The sequence below is a fragment of the Cetorhinus maximus genome, chromosome 16, assembly GCF_964194155.1.
Source record: "Cetorhinus maximus chromosome 16, sCetMax3.hap1.1, whole genome shotgun sequence".
NCBI lineage: Eukaryota > Metazoa > Chordata > Chondrichthyes > Lamniformes > Cetorhinidae > Cetorhinus > Cetorhinus maximus.
In genome coordinates, this window is record NC_135894.1 from 8,982,494 (window position 1) to 9,003,621 (window position 21,128).

The 21,128-nt window shown below is 44.1% G+C and overlaps 1 protein-coding gene across 3 annotated transcripts; it reads left to right on the top strand.

Annotated features, from left to right (window-relative positions):
• The first annotated feature begins 9,199 nt into the window (after positions 1-9,199).
• Positions 9,200-17,001, top strand: tceanc (transcription elongation factor A N-terminal and central domain containing). Of its 3 annotated transcripts, none has more exons than XM_078559343.1 (3): positions 9,211-9,230; positions 10,864-11,088; positions 15,736-17,001. In XM_078559343.1, the coding sequence occupies exons 2-3, from the start codon at positions 11,064-11,066 to the stop codon at positions 16,845-16,847; spliced, it is 1,137 nt and encodes a 378-aa protein (XP_078415469.1). In that variant the 5' UTR covers positions 9,211-9,230; positions 10,864-11,063; the 3' UTR covers positions 16,848-17,001. The 3 variants fall into 3 exon arrangements, with proteins under 3 accessions (XP_078415471.1, XP_078415469.1, XP_078415470.1); XM_078559344.1 differs by lacking the exon at positions 9,211-9,230 and adding an exon at positions 10,018-10,717; XM_078559345.1 differs by lacking the exon at positions 10,864-11,088 and having other exon boundaries at positions 9,200-9,230.
• Positions 17,002-21,128: the final 4,127 nt, after the last annotated feature.

The following is a 21,128-nucleotide window of genomic DNA, read 5'->3' on the forward strand; positions in this document are numbered from 1 at the left end:
CAATTAGCTGGGAGGCGAAAAGGCCAAGCGGCCTTTGGATTTTTTGCGAAACATCGTCCATGGGTTGGGTGAGGTTTCAATCAGCGATCTTAAAAAAAACTTAAACGTTTTCAAACTAATTTCTCACATGTAAGTCACATGAGGGAAAATGTTATTAACATTTTTAACTTCTTTATTTTTTATCTTGAAAAATCTTCAGCCATCTGAGGCGGCTCTGGTGGGCGAACTTCAGCACTCACGCTCCTCCCGCCCTCGCCCCGATAGCACTGAGCACTGCAGTGCGTGTTTCACACTGGCTGGTTGTAATTGGCGTGAAATCGTGGTCAGAGCCTGGTCACAGGCAGCGGGCAGTTTCCCTACCGCTCCAGGCCCACCCACCGAGCATACCTGACCACCAGAAAATCCTGGCCCAAGTAGTATAACCTATACTGGCAGGTTTTACAACTGTAGTACTGAGAGGTTGCACAATTCCAGCTCTTGATCTTGTCGTCCTTTTCAGTGTTACAAATAGTGTGATGTCTTACACTAATGACTTGAAAGACATTTTATGACTTAAAGAAGTGAGTACTACGGATTTAACAATAACCTATTATTTTTTACAGAACAGGACCAGAGAACACAAAAGGGTACAATTAGAGTTAATAATGGGTCTCTGTCTCTATTGCCTTCTTCGACATAAAGATAAACTCCTGCTGGATGATCTATATTTGCGTGTGTGTCAACTTTGTGTGTGTGCGAAAGTCAGTGTGTATTTTATTATTTTACTTAGATCAGTTTAAGTATAATAAAACTAATCTCTTTCTTTGTTAAACTCAAGAAAACCTGTCCCATTGGTCTTTTATGATCAAAGCACTTGAACAAGTTAAGTACTGAATTGGCAAGTGTACCCTTTTCAAACAAAAAACACCTGTTGTGGTCAAACAAGTCGAGGGCAAAGAGGGGAGCCATTCAACCACTCCTCACCTGGTTGTAACACCCTGTCAGAATAATACTCTATTCCCTTCACTCTGCCTATCTAGCCTCCCCATAAATGCATCGGTAATATTCTCTTCAACCACTCCCCGCCAATGCAAGTTCCACATTCTTATCTCTCTCTAGGTAAGGATGTTTCTTCTGAATTTTCTATTTGATTCCTTGATGGCTTTCTTATTTCTTCCCCATAAGTGGAAACACTCTCAGTATCAAATCCATCTAAATCTTTAATAACCTTAATTTAAGGACCTCGGTGAAGTCATCCCTGAATCTTCTCTTTTCTAATGAAGAGACCCAGCCTGTACATCCTTTTCTAATAAGAATTACCTTGCATTTCCGGTATCATCCTTGTAAATCTGTTTTGCACCTACTCTAGTGCCTCTATATCTTTTTTATCATATGGCAACTGAAATTGTGTGCAGAATTCCAAGTGTGGTATAACCAAGGTTTGATATAAGTTTAGTATAAGATTTCTCTTTTCAGTTCTATCCCTCTAGAAATAAACCTCAGTGCTTGGTTTGTTTTTTTTTTGTTATAGTTTTGTTAACTTGTACCGTGACCTTTTGTGATTTGTGTATGTATTCTCCCAGATCCCTTTGCTCCTCTACCCCATTTAGATTTTTATTTTCTAAATAATATGTAGCTCCTTATTTTTCTTCCAAAATGGAATATCTCACAATTATCTATGTTAATATTTATTTACTAATTTTATGTCTACCCTGCAAGTTTCATATTGGTTTCTTGTAATTTGTTGCAATTCTCCTCATTATTGACTATCCACCCTGCCTCAATTTGATGTCATCCATAAATTTAGAAATTTGTCTTTTTGTTTCCAGATCCTAAATCATTAATGTAAATTGTGAACAATTTACCGGTTCCAGCACTGATCCCTGTAGGATCCCACTGCCTACCTTCTGCCACTCTGAATAGCTATCCTTTACCCCTTCTCTCTGCTTTCTGTCTTACAGCCAGCCAGCTATCCATTCTGCTCTTTGTCCACTAGCTCCACATGCTATGACCTTATTCAATAAACTATTATGTGGCATCTTATTGGAGACCTTTTGAGCATCTAGATAAACTCCAACTACTCATTGTCCTTGTCTACTCCCCTTGTTACTCTTCAAAGAATTCAATGTGATTGGTGAAGTAAGACTTTCCCTTTTGAAATCCAAACTGACTGTTCATTATTATATTTTTGGTTTCTAGGTGTTTTTATTTTTTTTCTACCACCAATGTTAAGCTGACTGATCTAGAGTTAAGCTGATTGATATGAATTATTAAATATGTATAATCATGTCTCTGCTATCTCTTCCCTAGATTCTTTAAAATCTGTGGATGTAATCCGTCCGGATCAGGAGATTTATCCTCTTTGAGTTTGCTTGTTTATTTAATATTTCTAATCTTTTTATTTTAAACTCAGTTATATAATTTCTATTCTTATCTTCTGATGTCCTTTCCAATTGATCTGTCTCCTTGGTAAATATGGAAGCAAGGTAGTTATTTAATATTTCTGTCATTTCACCATCACTGCCTGTGATTTTAACTTGACCATCCTTTAGTGGTCCTATTACCAATTGTACTTTTTTAAAATGTATTTGCCTGTAGAATATTTTACTGTTCTGTTATATGTTCCTAGATCATTTAGCTTCACAATTCTTGTTTGTCTCCCTCATTGGTTTTTTGACATCTTGCATTTTCTGTTTTAATTTCAGATTGAAGTTTGCCCTTTTCTTCTCTTTCACTGTTTTCCCTTTTTCTCACCTTCTTGCTTGTGCCTCCCACATGCCTTTTCATTTCCCACTATTTGCACATCTGTTTTATGTCCTCTGTGGCACCTGACTGATGACCTATATATCACCAATTAATGTTCCATTTAACAGTTTACAAGTTATTCTATTCATTCACTCACTCTCCGTAGTTGACCTGCCTGTTGATTCTCTGGCTATTATATTGCCCAAGCACGAGTGTGGAGTGGAGCCCGGGAGAAGGTATGGTCAGCAAACCCAAGAGTTTGGGTTTCCCCAAAGGCCTTGGAGTTTTAATCCGGGGTGTCTTTTAATTTGTATCTCTAGGTTTCCTGCCTGCATGATTAACAGAGAGATCTCATGGGAGCAGAGAGATTGTGAAAGGTTGGAAAAGTATACATGCTTTCTATAGTCATCTGTTCTTTTTAAATTTACTCAAATTGCCAGATTCATTCCTCCTTGGATTGTATAATTACCATTATAAGCTGGTACTTGAACTGAAAAGTACTTTGAGGTTTTGATACCTAAACTTAAGTTAACTTTGTTTCGTTAACAATGCCTATGTTCTTACAGTATTTGCTTCGCTTATTCAATAAATACATTTTTGGAAATCTACTAGTCAAATGAAGCAGGACAATGCCACTTAATTCCTAGCTGTTTTTATAACATGTATCTTAATTTCTCACATCAGCCACCCAGAGGTTCAAGATCTTTTTCTGTTATAGATCCAACAAGAGGAGAACAGCAATTTGGTCCTTCTTGCCATCCGGTATTTAACTGATCTCAATCAGGCCCCTGGCCATCAGCAATGCATTTCATGCTGATTTATAAAGGTGTGTTATCAGAGCCAAAAAATCTTCAAGTCTTCCATATGACTCTATAACAAGTTTAGTTTAATCTCACAATATGTTATTAAGCATACTAGCTACAGTGGAAAAGTGGATTCCTGATAAGAATAATATTTTTGTCTGAGAATTTTATAAGTGATGGTTGGAATATCCAGACAGGAAGTTTGGAACACTGCCTTGCTTGTTTCAACAGCATACCTATATAGATAAAATCTCTTTTCACAAAGTTTGCCAAACTTTCCCTTCATAAATAACACAACCCTATCAAGCATTGTACAGCAACGTGTACTGTAATTTCTCCTGGCCTCCCTGGTTAAAGTGAGCCTGTTTTGCTGTAAAGTGAATAAAACCATATAGCCCAGGGATGAACCAAAACATTGTGGCTAAAGTGTGACCTGTGACCTTTCAGGGTGCACTAAAAAACAGCACACCTGCTGAATGAGGCCAGCTGTTACACAATACTGGAGCCAGAGTATTAGTTAAACCCTCAGGTGCTGGTTAAATTTCACCAAAAAGAACTATTGAGAAGTGTAAAAAGAATGCTTCTGAGCGTTACAGCTCCTTAAAATTAAATTAATGGTAATGATATGCTTCACTGAGCCTCCCCCAACTCGAAAGTTGCAACTCTGATAATTTCTGCGCCATGAGTGACAGCTATCCAGCAGGGGAGTTGGAATTCAAAACACAATTAATCCTGAAGAAAGCACTTTTGTAAGTTTGCCTACCTCTACAGGCAATATCAAATCTTCCATCTCAACTTCTTGTGTTCTTTATTTTAAGAGATGTCAAACCTCATTCTCTAATCACTGGCAGCATTAGTTCCAATGTTCACACACGTGCTCAATGGAAAATCACAATGCAATTGATTTTTCCATCTTTCTTTTATTGTTAAGATGCAACCCCACATCCATCACAACAGGACCGCCACACATGTCTCCCCGCATCATATAGGGATATTAAAACTGATGAGCTTCTTTCTACAAGGCTAGATTTTGACTTTGTCCAATAGTACAAGGAAGGTGATAGCAAGTCCATTTTGCATCTTTCACAGTTGAAGTCAATAGAAATAAAAATGGGTGAAGAGGTAAAGTAGACTGCTAACTCACTCTGACCCATTTTACACAAAGTTGTCCCCGACCGAGGGTTGCAGACTGGCACAATCCAAAGTCCAGGACTACGTGCTGAGGGACGCACTAAAGCTTGGGGCAGCCGCCGCAAAGGCGCAGTGGGGAAGGGTCGCTGTCTAAGACCTTTCTGCCACAGTGCACCGAAGGACTGGGAACTGTTTAAATCCCCTCGGGCTGTACAGCTCAAAATGAAAGGCTGTAAACGATTGTAATATTGTTTGTACTGATGCCCCTGGTGATACATTTTGTAAAAGTTGAACCTGATTGTACCTTTGTAATGGTGTTTTTGAAATGGTTTGGAATGTGATTGAAGATATTTTATGAATAAAGTATAATTTTGCCAAAAAAAAAAAAATCATGACTGAACTGGCTGGGATCTCAACTCCGCTTTCCTGTCTGGCCCCCTTTACCCTCGATTCCCTTGTCTATCAAAAATCCATCGAACTCAGCCTTGAATAAATTAAAAAACCCAGCCTCCATTACTTTCTCAGGAAGGGGACTGCGCAGACTAACAATCCTCACAGGAAAAGTTTCTCGTCATCTCTGTCTTCCAAAGCAATTATATCCTTTCTGTCTTAAAAGGGAGACCTCATATTCTTAAACTGTGTCCCTTAGTTCTATTCTCCACAAGAGGAAACATCCTCCCTGTATCCACCCTATCCAGTCCCCCCCAGGATCTTATATGTTTCCATAAGATCACCTCTCATTCTTCCAAACTCCAATGGATACAGGCCCAACTTGTTCAACCTTTCCTCATAAGTTAAGCCCTTCATCCCAGGAATGAGTCGAGTGAACCTTCTCTGAACTGTTTCTAAAGCAATTATATCCTTTCTCAAATAAGGAGGCCAAAACTGTACACAGTGCTCCAGAACAAAAACAAAAATACCTGGAAAATCTCAGCAGGTCTGACAACAATAGTTCTGTTGAAGAGTCATAAAGACTCGAGATGTTATCTGTGTTACTCTCCGCAGATGCTGTCAGACCTGCTGAGTTTTTCCAGGTATTTTTGTTTTTGTTTTGGATTTCCAGCATCTGCAGTTTTTTGCTTTTATCACAGTGCTCCAGATGTGGTCTCACCAAGGCCTTGGTGATGGTGAAGTCAACACTGTCAGGTTGGTAATCTGATATCTGAGCCACACAGATTCACAGAATTCCAGGTTGTTGATGATGAATCAATTAGCCTTAATCATTTATGGAAACTGTAGGACAGACTGGTCACTGGACATTTCTCATTGAACTCCGCAGAACCAGGCAAACCCTCATAGTACTAACAACAGGAAGGTTATAAGTTTTCTGTGCTGCTAAATGGTATGGTTTTAACCACAATCCCAGGAGTACAACAGCATACAGCTCAGACGGCTCCTCAATCTCAGCTCTTGCCAACCTCTCTGGGTTTGGTAAGTGCCACGTGTCCTCATAAGGAGAGAGCGACCTCTATTGGGGATAAAGGGAACTCTACCCAAAACAAAAACAGAATTACCTGGAAAAACTCAGCAGGTCTGGCAGCATCGGCGGAGAAGAAATCAGTTAACGTTTCGAGCCTTCATGGCCCTTCGGCAGAACTGAAGCATAGTTAGAAGAAGGGAGAAATATAAATTGGTTTAAGGTGGGGGGGGCGGGGGGGAGGGAGAGATAGACATTGAGGGTGTGGTGATTGTGGAGATGAGCAGATAATCAAAAGATGTCACAGACAAAAGGGTCAAAGAGGTGTCGAAGGTGGTGACATTTATCTGAGAAAAGTGCTAATTAAGAATGGAAGACAGGATATTCAAAGTACAGCTCTAGTGGGGGTGGGGTGGAAAGACTAACAAGGTTTTAGTTTAGATTTAAAAATAATGGAAATAGGTGGGGAAAGAAGAATCTATATAAATTATTGAAAAAAAGGGGCGGGGGGGGAAGAAACGGGGTGGGGATGGGGGGAGGGGGAGTTTAAGATCTAAAGTTGTTGAATTCAATATTCAGCCCGGAAGGCTGTAAAGTGCCTAGTCGGAAGATGAGGTGCTGTTCCTCCAGTTTGCGTTGGGCTTCACTGGAACAATGCAGCAAGCCAAGGACAGACATGTGGGCAAGAGAACAGGGTGGAGTGTTAAAATGGCAAGCGACAGGGAGGTTTGGGTCTTTCTTGCGGACAGACCGCAGGTGTTCTGCAAAACGGTCGCCCAGTTTGCGTTTAGTCTCTCCAATGTAGAGGAGACCGCATTGGGAGCAACGAATGCAGTAGACTAAGTTAGGGGAAATGCAAGTGAAATGCTGCTTCACTTGAAAGGAGTGTTTGGGCCCTTGGACGGTGAGGAGAGAGGAAGTGAAGGGGCAGGTGTTGCATCTTTTGCGTGGGCATGGGGAGGTGTCATAAGTGGGGGTTGAGGAGTAGGGGGTGATGGAGGAGTGGACCAGGGTGTCCCCAAGTTGGTTTGGAAACCCTTCAGCAAATTAATGGGTTTTCTGCAGGAGCCAACTAACTAGCTGGCCCTTAAAAAAGACTCTTGGAAGCAGCATCTGAAACAATCTTACAGCTGCAATGCACATGACACATAATTGCAAGTTCTTCTGTTTCAGGTCTGGATTTCAGTCCCTGGCTCCAGATATTAATTTGTAGTCCATGTAGAGTTACTGATTCTACCTCTTTTCATTGGTCAGTAAGGGTGACCCATGAGTCACCAATTCAACATCAAATTAACAAAAAAGTGATCCTTTTCAAAGGAGCACAGACGATAAAACCTAACATAAAAGTAAACTTAGCAAATTAAAGGATTTTCCCGGTATCTAGGTTACACTCCAGACCCTCAGGTGTCCGCCAGTAATGGAGAGCCTCAAGACTTTCAGCAGACAATACATGCTCCCTCTCCAGGAACACCCAGGTGGAGGCATGGCCACAGAAAAGAGGCAGGCAGCCAGGGAAAACAAAACCATTGGCTGCAGCCAGCAGGACCTCTGGGCAGCTTTCAGTGCCAAGCCCCAAAGCAGAGACACGGGGAAGTACTCCAACTTTCCTGGAACCTCCATATCACGTAGCCGAAGATGAGGAACGCGGGGATGAGGAGCAGCACAATAATGAGGAGTTGCCCCTTCAAATAGTGAAGCGGGGCGGGCAACCTCTCACACACCATGAATGACTGAAACAACGTTTCATCCAGGCCGCAAAAGTTACCATCAGCTTAGGACTCTTTGGACTAGTGGCTCCATGCACCACTCTATGTATCAGATCCCAAAGCAGACACTCCACAGGACAACCTCATCAACACCAATCAAGATGGAATGCCAGGGAACATCTGGATGGAAGACGAGGGCAAGTGCAAAGTGCAGGATGAGATCACAGAAGATGGAGAGTGCAATTATGGATGTTTAGTTTGTGCAGAGTTTCCAGCTTGGAAACATTGTTTACAAGGTCTGATTGTGCAGGGGCTAGTTTGTCCTGTCCAGGGTTGGAGGGTCTAGTGTGCTCTCTCCAGTGTTGGAGGCTCTGGTTTTCTCTTTCTAGAGTTGGAGGGTCAAGTTTGCTCTCTCGCTGGAGTTGGAGGGTCTGGTTGGCTCTCTCTCCCCCTGGGGGGAGGGTCTGGTTGGCTCTCTCTCCCCCTGGGGGGAGGGTCTGGTTGGCTCTCTCTCCCCCTGGGGGGAGGGTCTGGTTGGCTCTCTCTCCTCCAGGGGGGAGGGTCTGGTTGGCTCTCTCTCCTCCAGGGGGGAGGGTCTGGTTGGCTCTCCCTCTCCTCCAGGGGGGAGGGTCTGGTTGGCTCTCTCTCCCCCTGGGGGGAGGGTCTGGTTGGCTCTCTCTCCCCCTGGTGGGAGGGGCCGGTTGGCTCTCTCTCGCCCCCTAGGGGGAGGGTCTGGTTGGCTCTCTCTCGCCCCCTAGCGGGAGGGTCTGGTTGGCTCTCTCTCTACCCCTGGGGGGAGGGTCCAGTTGACTCACTCTCTCCCCCTGGTGGGAGGGTCTGGTTGTCTCTCTCTCCCCCTGGGGGAGGGTCTGGTTGGCTCTCTCTCACCCCCTAGCGGGAGGGTCTGGTTGGCTCTCTCTCACCCCCTAGGGGGAGGTTCTGGTTGGCTCTCTCCCCCTGGGGGGAGGGTCTGGTTGGCTCTCTCTCTGTCTGGGGGGAGGGTCTGGTTGGCTCTCTCTCGCCCCCTGGGGGAGGGTCTGGTTGGCTCTCTCTCCCCCGGGGGGAGGGTCTGGTTGGCTCTCTCTCCCCCTGGGGGAGGGTCTGGTTGGCTCTCTCTCGCCCCCTGGTGGGAGGGTCTGGTTGGCTCTCTCTCGCCCCCTGGTGGGAGGGTCTGGTTGGCTCTCTCTCCCCCGGGGGGAGGGTCTGGTTGGCTCTCTCTCGCCCCCTGGTGGGAGGGTCTGGTTGGCTCTCTCTCGCCCCCTGGTGGTTGTCTCCGGGTTTGGAGTTTGGCTTCTTTTCCCTTGATCAGATTCTGCAGCGCCCCCTGCTGGAGGCTCCGGAGCGGGTCGGGTTTTCCCGGCGGGTCGGGTTTCGGGTTCGGGTCTGGATCCGGGTCGGGGTCCCGATGCGGAGGGTTTCCTGTTCCGGTGAGGAGTCTGTGTCCGGCCGGTTTGTGCCGCTTTTGTTTCCTGTCAATTTAACCTCTTATAAACCCCGGGATTGGCCGGAATCTCCCTCAGCGGCTCCGGGACCCGACCCCTGACCCCCGACCCCCGACCCCGCTCTGACCCCCGACCCCGCTCTGACCCCCGACCCCGCTCTGACCCCCGACCCCGCTCTGACCCCCGACCCCGCTCTGTCTCTCGGCCTCCCCGCTGGGGGTTGGTTTCCCCGGGCGGCCCTGGGGAGCTCCGGCCGCCTCCGGATGGGAGTTTCACAGCGACACCGACACCCGGGGCCCGGGGTCCGGGGGTCGGTCCCGGGGTCGGGGGGTCGGTCCCGGGGTCGGGGGGTCGGTCCCGGGGTCGGGGGGTCGGTCCCGGGGTCCGGGTGTCGGTCCCGGGGTCTGGGGGGTCGGTCCCGGGGTCTGGGGGGTCGGTCCCGGGGGTCTGGGGGTCGGGCCCGGGGTCCGGGGGTCGGTCCCGGGGTCTGGGGGGTCGGTCCCGGGGTCTGGGGGGTCGGTCCCGGGGGTCTGGGGGTCGGGCCCGGGGTCCGGGGGTCGGTCCCGGGGTCTGGGGGGTCGGTCCCGGGGTCTGGGGGGTCGGGTCCGGGGGTCGGGCCTGGGGTCCGGGGGTCGGGCCCGGGGTCCGGGGGTCGGTCGGGGGGTCGGTCCTGCAGGTGCTGGTCCGAATGGACAAGGGTCAGTGGGGAGGGAGGGAGGGAGGTGATCACATTGACCATTAGCCGTGTTTCCGGAGGGTAAACAGGAGGAGGAGGAATAAATGTGTAGATAAAATAAAGAAGTTGTATTTTTATTCAGTGATTTTCACAGGGTCAGCACATCCCCAGCGGGTTATGGGGTTTCCCCCCAAGTGTCGTCAGTTTTGTCAGGTATGATTTGTGGGAGCCAATTTGCGCACAGTCAGCTCCCACAAATTACAGTGTGATAATCCTGATCAGCTGTTGTTGGCTGCAGGATAAATATTGTCAGGACAGCCCTGGTAGATTGAGTGGGAAGACCGCCAATGGCTAGTCTGTTGTTGTAGCTTCTCAGATAATGAGTTTATCAACAATCAGCGTTGTTTTGGAGTTCCCTGGATCTGCCTTGCTGAACCCTGGAGGAGGCAGATTAATTTTAAATCACTCTGGAGCTTGACTGAATGGAAGAGAATGAAATTTAAATGTGCTTTGTAGAGTCTGGGCCTTAATAGCCGATTTACAACACGCCGGTTTAAACCTGTGCACACTAAGAGCGCCTCACTAATGTGGATTTCATAATTTTGTACATTTCCCCCACACTTTTTCTCTCTCACTTCCCACTTTCTAAATCTTTCTGACTCAAGTCTCTTGCTTATTGATGTCACAGTTCAAAAATTACACTGTCAAATTGGGTAAATTGCCCTGAGTGATAATCCAAGGTCATACAGAAATCCTCCGTGTTACTGTGTGTTGAAAGACAAACACAGTGGTCCCATCAAGAGTATAGAAGAAAACAGGTGATAAATGGGAGTTTTTGCTTGAAAACTTTTTTGTTTTCGGGGGGGTGTGGGGGGGAGAGATCTCAGGATCATTTTCATTATGGTAATAGTTAAGTGGTACCAGATATGTCCACCCAGTTTATTACATTGTGTTACTTTTCAAGGCTAAAGAAGAGGATTTGCAAAACTGTTTTTCATGATGTTGCCTCTCTAAAACTAGACTCAATCACGTCAGCATACTTCAGTGAGCTACACAATTTCAATGATGGTTTTTGCTGCAAAATGAAATTCCATTTATACATCCTTAGTCATCCTCAATCTACTGGGCTTTACTTTGCATTTTATTGATGATGTTCCAGTACAGATGATAATTATCGTGGATTGTATGGGTGAGTTCCAAGTGTAATGCAGTTTATGCTTAGGTAACAAAGTTGTTTTCAACTGTTAGAAGTTGAGTTTTAAGTTTGACTTATTTTGAAAATGTTTTCTCTTCCCTGTCTAAGCTATGGCTTCAGAGGTAGGTAGTGTGCTTCCCAGATTCTGCCAGTTGCAATCTAAAATTGTTTGATCTCTTTTTCCATTTAATTGATGACTGTGTCAGTGCTGTTTCCAGCTCTCATCCTGATCTGGAATTTTTTATTATCTGTGCTTCAATTTATAGCCATCTCATACCTTTACTTGGTTATCTCCGATTGTTCCTTTCCCTTCCTGGATATCACTGACTCTAATGATGTCTATTATAAGCCTACTTATTTCCACAATGACCTGGATTCTACCTCTTCCTATTCCATTCCTGGGAAGGAAAGTCCATTCATTTTTCCCAGTTTCTCCTTCCTCGTTGCATCTGCCCTGATGATGCCACCTTCCACACAGGAAACTCTTAAATATTCTTCCTTTTCCACAGCCACCCCATTTCCTGTGCTTGGACCCTCGTGTACATGTTCTCACAGAATTATTATGGTGCAAAAGAAGGCCATTTGGCCCATTGTGTCTGCACCAGCTCTCTGAATGAGGCGGTGCATTCCAGACCTGAACCACTCGCTATGTGAAAAAGTTTTCTCCTTGCATTTGCTTCTTTTGCAAATCACTCGTCCTCAATTCCCACCCTTTCAGCAGATCATCATCTTCTTCATTCTCCCATGTGGGTGTCACCAACAAGGCCAGCATTTGTTGCCCATCCCCAATTGCCCTTGAACTGAGTAGCTTGCAGAGGGCATTTAAGAGCTTGCAAACTTTTTTTTGGTAGTGGGGTAGGGTAGACCCATTGCTCTGGGTCTGGAGTCACATGTAGGCCAGACCAGGTGAGGAAGGCAAATTTCCTTCCCTAAAGTGCATTAGTGAACCAGATGGATTTTTACAACAATTGATGATGGTTGTCATGGTCAGTATTACTGAGACTAGCTTTATATTCCAGATTTATTTGTTATTAATTGGAATTCAAATTCCACCACTTGCCATGGTGGGATTTGAAGCCTTAACCCCAGGGCATTAGTCTGGTCTCTGGATTACTAGTCCCGTGACATTACCTCTACACCACCATCTCACCTCATTTTCTGATCAATATTATCTGCCGTTTTCAACATGATCCCACCTTCAAACCTCTGAGATACCTGTGCTGCTCTAATACTGGCCTCCTTAACCATCCCAGACTTTCGTGGCTCTACCATTGTTGGCCATACCTTCAGTCGCCTCGGCCCTAAGCTCTGGAATTCACTCTCTAAATCTCTCTGGTTGTCTCACTCACTTTTCTCCTTTAAAACTCTCCTTAAAATCTACCTCTTTGGCCAAGCTTTTAATCATCTACCCCATTATCTCCTCCCATGACTAGCTGCCCAACTTTCTTTTATCCTGCTCTTGTCAAACGCCTTTGGGACATTAATAATGCCAAATAAATACAAATTGTTTTTGCTTGTGAGATATATGCAAAGATACACCCAGGTTTCCTGGCATCCATTGTTTCCATTGGAATCATTGTAGTTCAGGAGTTTCATGTTGTTTGATCTGTGTTTTTGTGGAAGGAGAGGGGCCTTTATCTTATGATTCTGGAGCATCGTACTTTGTTTAACATTGTAGTTATAACCTAGGCCATTGGAGGGAGCTTCAATATGCCTGATATATTATACTGTATAGTATATTATAGTATAAATAACATTTGTAAAGTATTGTTCAAAGGAATGAAGCAGTCCTAAAACTCACAAGTATGTTGGTAGAAACTTCATAACAATTGAAATTTACAGTTCTTCACATCTTTAAATAAAACTCATTGTTACGAATTGTTCTAAACACAAGGCTGGTTAAGTTGAGAACAACTCCCAGCATTTATGTAACATCTTTTGTCTTGGGAAAATGTCCCAAGGTGCTTCACAGATGCTGAAGCAGACTGAAATGAACACCAGGTCAAAGAAGGAGTTATTGGGAGGGGTAACCAAAGCTCGGTCAAATTTTAATTTTAAAGGGGGAGGTCCTAAAGGATTAGCAGGAAATAGAGAAGCGGAGGAGTTTAGATTGGGAATTCCAAAGTGTGAGGGTTAGGTGTCTGAAGACATGGTTGCCAAATGGTTGGATATAGGAAAAAAGAGAAACACGAAGGCCAGAGTAAGAGAGGAGTGGAAAATTCTGGGTTAGGGCATTGATGGGGCTGTAGAAAGCTACAGAATTAGGGAGGGACGACGCCATGATGGGATTTAAACATGAAGATGAGAATTTTAAGTTGGAAGCATTGGAGCAGCAGCAAATGGGCAGGAGCTGTGTTATGGAGGTAGAGTATGTGATCTTTGTGATGGAGAGGATATGGGGTCAGACAGAACGACAATACTATGAGCAGTCTGGTTCAACTTGAGGCAGTGGCCAGAGAAGGGATGAAATCAGTGACGTAGACCGAGTTTGTCTCCTGCATGAATTTCCATCGTCCCACCATTGGTGGCCGTACCTTCAGCTGGCTAGACCTAAGCTCTGGAATTCCCTGCATAAACCCCTGTACCTCTCTGTCCTCCTTTAAGGTGCTCCTTAAAAACCTACCTCCCTGACCAAGCTTTTGGTCATTGGTTGTAAAATCTCCTTATGTGACTTGCATCAAATTTTGTTTGATAATTGCTCCCATGAAGCCTCCCGGGAGATTTTGCTATGCTAAAGGTGCTATATAAATGTAAATTGTTGTAGTAGTGGCAGAAGACGATGGATTCTTCACGATGTTGAACTGGATAAAATTGGAGCTAGTCTAATACTGGGTGTTGGACAAATGGTCTGACAGCACAGAAGCAGTAAAGGGGTCAAGAAAGGATCTGGAGAAATATAACTGAATGTGATCAGCGTATAGTTGGAAGCTGACCCTATGTTTTCCAATGATGTCACCAATTGGCAATGGGTGGATGAGAAAGAGGAAGGAGCCAAGTATACATCCTTGGGGGGCTTTTAAGGTAACATAATAAAACAGCATATCCTTCAACATGCCATCCATTCATTTTTAATCATTTATTTTCTGTTACATAGTTTAGCTGTCAAGTTAATTATGATGAAGAACTATATAGAGTTCTTGCATTAAGAGACCATGGCTGGAATTTTTCATAATGCATGGAACCAAAATCCCCAACCCCCATCATTTAACTCCCAGACTCTACCATAAATGGCTTCTGATTACAAGGAAGGCAGGCAATCATTGTTGTAACTCTACCAGTGCTGTTCTATGTTCAGTTTATAATTGTACCACAGTGTCCCACAGTATTCACCAGCTGATTTTTATCTCCCCCACTGTCAATCATCACATATTCTCCCCTCAGCAACCCTTCCAAATTGCCCAGGTAACACCAGAAACTTGATAGCTACATTTAATGGTTCATGGTGAGAAATCCACTTTTCATGCTGGTCAGTTAAAGCTGTAAGGCTTTTTTAACCGTGCTTTTTTGTCACTGTTAGCTGTGCCATATTCTGTTGATAGGATTCATCCAACACTTCACCTCTTCCCCACTATCTTTCCCTTTTGTCAAAACATATGCAAAGTATTTATCTCTGCCATTTTTTGTTCATCATCTACAAATTGGCAAACCTGAGGTCCCAGTTCCCTTTTAACAATTCTTGAGTTACTGATATACTTGTAAAATACTTTTACATTCCTTTTCCATATTTTTTATTTAAAAAGAAAAATCCCCATAATTCATCTTGGCTTTCCTTACCTTAAATTGACCCAGAAAATGCTAGAAAAATAACGACAAGCCCATAGTGTGAGCTGTTATTAGTGTGTAAAAATAAAGTCCAGGATGGAAGAGAGATATTGTGAATTGCGAGCCACCCACAAATTGCTGGACAATTTGTGCTGCTCCATTAGCAGCCGCATAAAAACCGGACCTCACAGTCAACCTTCAATGAGTGTCAAGAAATCACTGGATTTGCTTGGTAAATGTGAATTAAGCTTGCTGCACAAAGTTAGGGTGGCTATTTAACGGCATAGGGACTGCATTAAGGAATTGACTTACAGTTCTGACTTGCCACTCAATTTTGGAAGCCCAGAAAAGAAGCAGCTAAACTTTGGCATCTCACCTGTAGGTAATAATTTTTTTAAAATTTATTTTTCTTTCCTTGTTTCTCGGCCTCGTAATCCAATCTTTTTCCCTCCTCGTTTCTCTTTCTGCATCTAGTTTTCCAGTTCCTGTTTCTTTCTCTATCATTTACTCTGTTTCTTTATTGTTTAAATTTAATTGGTTAGGGAGCTGGAGCTGGTTTTATTGTTCACCAGGCCTCCAAATGGCTTGCTGATCATCATCAGTTTGCACATTTTCAGAAATTTGCAGTGCAAAAATAATGGAGTTGAAAGGTGAGGAAAATATTTCAACTCATGGCACTCACCACAAGGTGCCCTGCTCCAGCACATCCTGAGCCAATCTGTTTTCTAAGTTCTCATATTCCCCTTTAGTTTTTTCAGCTGGTAAATAAATAATGTATTTGGAAGCAATCAGAAACAAGAAATGGGTGTGGCACTGATTCATATCAAACACAATAAGGTTAGTATAAATAATAATGTCTGCCTGTTTGATGTTTGGCAGGTATTGCAATGAATGATCTGAAAGAGGTGATCTATAGAGCTCATCAGATTGATAAACTTATTTCGGGAAACAGCATCCAGGAGATAAAGCACCTTTTGAATGAGTTTGAGTGTCTTCCCATCACCTCTGAAATTTTGCAGGAGACTGACCTTGTTAGAGCTGTATACAGAGTTCTAAAGACTTGTCCTGATGCAGATACCAGGAGGAAGGCACGGACCCTATTGTCTATCTGGAAGAAGCTTTACAGGAACAGCAGTTTCCAGGAAAAATGTCAAGACAACAGGCTCTGTGCTTCCAGCCAAGAAAAGAGTGAGAAGCCAAATAAAACCAATGAAGGGATAGTAAAGCCTGGAAAAGAGGTAGATAGAACAGATTCTACCCGTGAAACCCAGGAGCAGCAATTAGAAAATGTTCAGATAACCATGGGAACTGAGATGATCCACAATCTCCCCACAGATGAGATGCTTGAAGAAGCACACAATGAAAAACAACTTTCAACAGGCAATGGATCAAGAGGAATTAGCTATGATGTAGCTGCTAAAAAGCACTATGTGTTCGATAACCAGGCTGTACGGGCTAAGTGCATGGAACTTCTCTTCCAAGCCCTAATTGGTTCAGAGACAGCCGATGAAACAATGGTTGAAACATGGAAAAGTATTGCCAAAGAAGTTGAGCAATTTATATACACCTTACACATGAAAAATGATAAAAGGTACAAAGCTTGTGTTCGAAGCAAGATTGCAAATTTAAAGAACCCTAAAAATCCCCATTTAAGACAGAAGATATTATCAGGGGAAGTAACTCCGCAGATGTTTGCAGAGATGTCAGTGATGGACATGGCAAGTGAGGAGCTGAAACAGCAAAGAGCACTGTACACTACCTCTGGGCTTCAGGACCATCAGCTACCTCATGGTCTGGAAGGAACAAAGACAAATAAAATCAGGTGTAAAAGGTGTGAAAGATTTAACTGTACAGTGACAGCAATTGCCAGGGGCACACTTTTTATTCCAGGTTGGGTTTGTAATGGAAATTCCGATGAACAGATGATGACTTTTGTCATTTGCAATGAATGTGGAGAAAAATGGTATAATACTGGCTGGATTTCTGTTTAAATGTAACAAAAGATCACATGGGGAATAGACTTATTTATTTGCTATCTAACAACTAGTGGCTATCTATGTCTCTCAATAGCTATGCACAAGGTACTGAATAAAATAAAATCTTTTATCCAATAACCAATAAAAGCTCTTAAAAATTGCCAAGGGATCATTGTAGTACCTGTATTTGTTTTTCTCTTGTGAGTTGGCAATCTTTTCTTACTCCTGAATTGTATTATGTTTCCAAGAACAATGCATAACCTTGAAATGTAACTTTTAATGTAGGTACTCAACTTGGATGGAAGGCAAAAGTCTGCAAAGCAATGTTATATTGTGTGATCAGACTGTAGATCTAGTTGGCTGAGAGTTGCTATGGCTCTTGTCACAATAACATGTGGTGCATACTAGAAAGGTCAATGGCTGATATTGCAGGGAACATACATTCCTCCACTGATAGCCTTACCGCAGCTAATTGTTTTGCAGGACAAAATGTCCACCACATGCAGCCCATTGGAGAGGGTCTTCAGTCTTACTCATTGAAAAGATCATGGGTAGACACTCAATTCCAACTGTGGCAAATTATAAGGTCAGTTTTGCCTTGCTAGCACCAGTTTACCTTAACATCTCTGTGAAGTACTGCATAGTCATAACCTTCCAACCACACCTCTGTCTCAATAATCCCAGTGAGGTGATGTGTACCCATCCTTGACTTCTACCCTGATTTCCTGCACATCCATGACTGAAAGGTGAGGAGGATGAATAGGACCAATCCACCCAGGAGTTGCAGCTGTGTGGTACTGTTGTCTCAGGATAACAGCAAATAACAGTTGCACACCAGACAGCAAAAGCAGCAAGTGATAGAGCTAATAGGTAGCAACATGTGGACAACATTCAGGTTTGGGCTGACAAGTGGCAGGTGACATTCGTGCCAGGCAATGACCGTCTCCAACAAGAGACAAACTAATTGTTTCTCATTTACATTCAATGGAATTACCATTACGGAATCCCCCACAATAAACATCCTGGGAGTTGCCATTGACCAGAAACTGAACTGGACCAGCCAGATAAATGCTGTGGCTAAAGGAGCAGGTCAGAGGCTGGGAATTCTGTGGAGAGTAACTCACCTCCTGACTCCCCAAAGCCTGTCCACTGTCTACAAGGTGCAAGTTAGGAGTGTGATGGAATATTCCCCACTTGCTTGGATGAGTGCAGCTCGAGAAGCTGTACACCACCCAGGTCAAAGCAAGCCTGCTTGACTGACACCAATCCACCACCTTCAAAATGCACTCCCTCCACTACCAATGCACAGCAGCAGCAGTGCGTACCTACAAGATGCATTGCAGCAACTCACCAAGGCTCCTTTGACAGCACCTTCCAAACCCATGACCTCTACCACCTAAAAGGACAAGGGCAGCAGATGCAGGAGAACACCACCACCTGCAAGTTCCCCTTCAAGCCACACACCAACCTGATTTGGAAATATATCGCTGTTCCTTCACTGTCACTGGGTCAAAAGCCTGGAACTCCCTCCCAACAGCACTGTGAGTGTACCTGCACCACATGGACTGCAGCGGTTCAAGAAGGTGGCCCACCACCACTTTTTCAAGGGTAATTTGAGATGGGCAATAAAAATGCTGGTCTAGCCAGTGACATCCACATTCTGTGAAAAAAAATTTTTTTTAAATGCCAGGCACCCTCTCAAAACAGCACACCAGAGGAATGTAGCTAGTAACACAAAGCTACAGGAAAACAAGGGCCATCTCAGTCCAATAAGCCTTTTGTACATCATGAGCAGCCAACCTAGCTGTAATTTAACACCTCTAAGAAGCACCAGAGTAGGTAAACAAGGCATGTGTGGGTGGCCAGGGGAATCATAGGCTGAAGAAGGAGTGGGTTGGCAGTGCACTGTTTGGAATTCATTCTAATCTAATAGCGTGTGCACTGACGTGGACTTGTGATGGAGGTTAGAGTCCAATAGGAAATGGTTCTAAAATTTTCACTGATATGATGTTTGACATGCTATGTAAGGCAGAAAGCGTTGATGCCAGAATGTCTCTGTTGTCAAGGTAGAGCTGGAGAAGGGGAAAGGCTTGTGTCAAAGTCATGACATCACGGGCGAATCCACTTAAAGACATAACAGTGCTGAAAATGGCTTCAACATGAGTTTCCTCACCAACATTTGTTGCATTATACAACGAAAGACAAAATTCCACTTCTCCACTAAGAAAAATACATTTCTTGTAATCATTAAGCAGTTTCAGCTTCTGAGTATTATCAAAGAGAAACAGCTTTCTTGCCTGTCTTGCTACCTGTCTGCCTGTGTGTCGATATGAATTAGAATCATTTTGCCAGAAGTGAAAATTAAGTAATAATGGTTTAAATGTAAAATTTTGAAATTTAAAAAAATCTTGTAAAATTCCTTCTCCAGTTTAGTTTCAAATAATTTGGAAAATATAAAGAAATTTGAGAACTTTTGGGGAATTTTAACCTGCAAGGAGGGGGCTGGCTGCTGTAGGAGTGTCCATGTGGACGTGTCGTGGGTTGTAAAAGAATAAATGTGGTGTATCAGGAACCTGATGTGAACTATATCTAACTGGTGTGCATTTTGAGTTGCATTGGAAACCCCGTCAAACCCCGCTGAACAATTTAAATATGCCGAAAAGCAATAGTCTGACAACTTAACCCTGTTTTAACTGCCAGCGCATGGGTTTCCTGAGCTGTCAGAATGTCGCCAGGGTCAACAAGGTGACAGTGCAGCAGGAATTGATGGGACCATGAATATGACAGGCTGGAAAGCCTTTAAATACTGAACCACAACAGCTGCTGCTTTCCCTGGGGGAAAGGTTTTTTTTACTCAGGAGATTATCATTTCACCATTTTGGAGGTGATTTCCAAGATTTTTGGAGAAGTATTCCTGCTACATATACAAACCTATAAAATTCTAACAGGACTAGAGGGGGGAGTCCAGAACCAGGGGTCACAGTCTGAGGGCCATTTAGGACTGAGATGAGGAGAAATTTCTTCACCCAGAGTGGTGAGCCTGTGGAATTCGCTACCACAAAAAGTAGTTGTGGCCAAAACGTTGTATGTTTTCAAGAAGGAGTTAGATATAGCTCAAAACAAAAACAGAATTACCTGGAAAAACTCAGCAGGTCTGGCAGCATCGGCGAAGAAGAAAAGAGTTGATCTTTCGAGTCCTCATGACCCTTCAACAGAACTGAGTAATATTAGGCCTGTTGGAGAGAGGAGCAGTACTTCTTCAAGGTAGGCCCTCTCCTAATATTACTTAGTTCTGTTGAAGGGTCATGAGGACTCGAAACGTCAACTCTTTTCTTCTCCGCCGATGCTGCCAGACCTGCTGAGTTTTTCCAGGTAATTCTGTTTTTATTTTGGATTTCCAGCATCCGCAGCTTTTTGTTTTTATCTCTGTGTTAGATATAGCTCTTGGGGCGAAAGGGGTCAAAGGATATGGGGAGAAAGCGGGAGCAGGCTATTGAGTTGGATGAGCAGCCATGATCATAATGAATGGCAGAGCAGGCTCGAAGGGCCGAATGGCCTACTCCTGCTCCTAGTTTCTATGTTTCTACAATGGACTTGTTTTGACTTCACTTTGCACTTCCCAACGACCAGCCTTCACAGCAGCATGGCAGCAGCTTATGCAACTCTTCCTTGAACTCCTGATGAGGGACAGGAGGAGCGGCACCAGCGAGAGCAGCAGCTGCCTTCTCAGTCATCTGTCACTCCACTGGACAGAAGGGATGACCACAGAGCTCCAGCTCATAGGAGGTGATACCCTCAACACAAGATAAACAGAGGATCGGTTTTCTGGATATGATTGAATAGCAATGCCTTGGGAGGCTCAGACTTTCTTGGCTGGTCTTTGTTGACATCTTTCGCTTCCTAGAGGAAGACCTCCTGCCCAGTGAATCAGGTAGGCATGCATTTCCAGTGACTGTCAAGCTCACCACAGTCCTGAATTTCTTCGCCTCCGGCTCCTTCCAGGGATCTGCTGGTGAAAGTTGCAGGATTTCACAATCTGCTGCACACAAGCACACCTCCCAAGCGACTGATACCATGTCTACCAGTGCTGCCACTTTCTTCCGCTTCGCAGCTGATGAGGCCAATCAGAACAAGAGAGCCTTCAGATTTACTGCAGTGGCTGGATTCCCATGAGTCCAGGAAGTTATAGATTCCACCCGTGTGGCATCAAGATGTCCTCAGATCAATCGATAGTATCTCAGTCAAAAGGGATTCCACCCCATTAATATTCAGCTGATATGTAACTACCAGAAAATA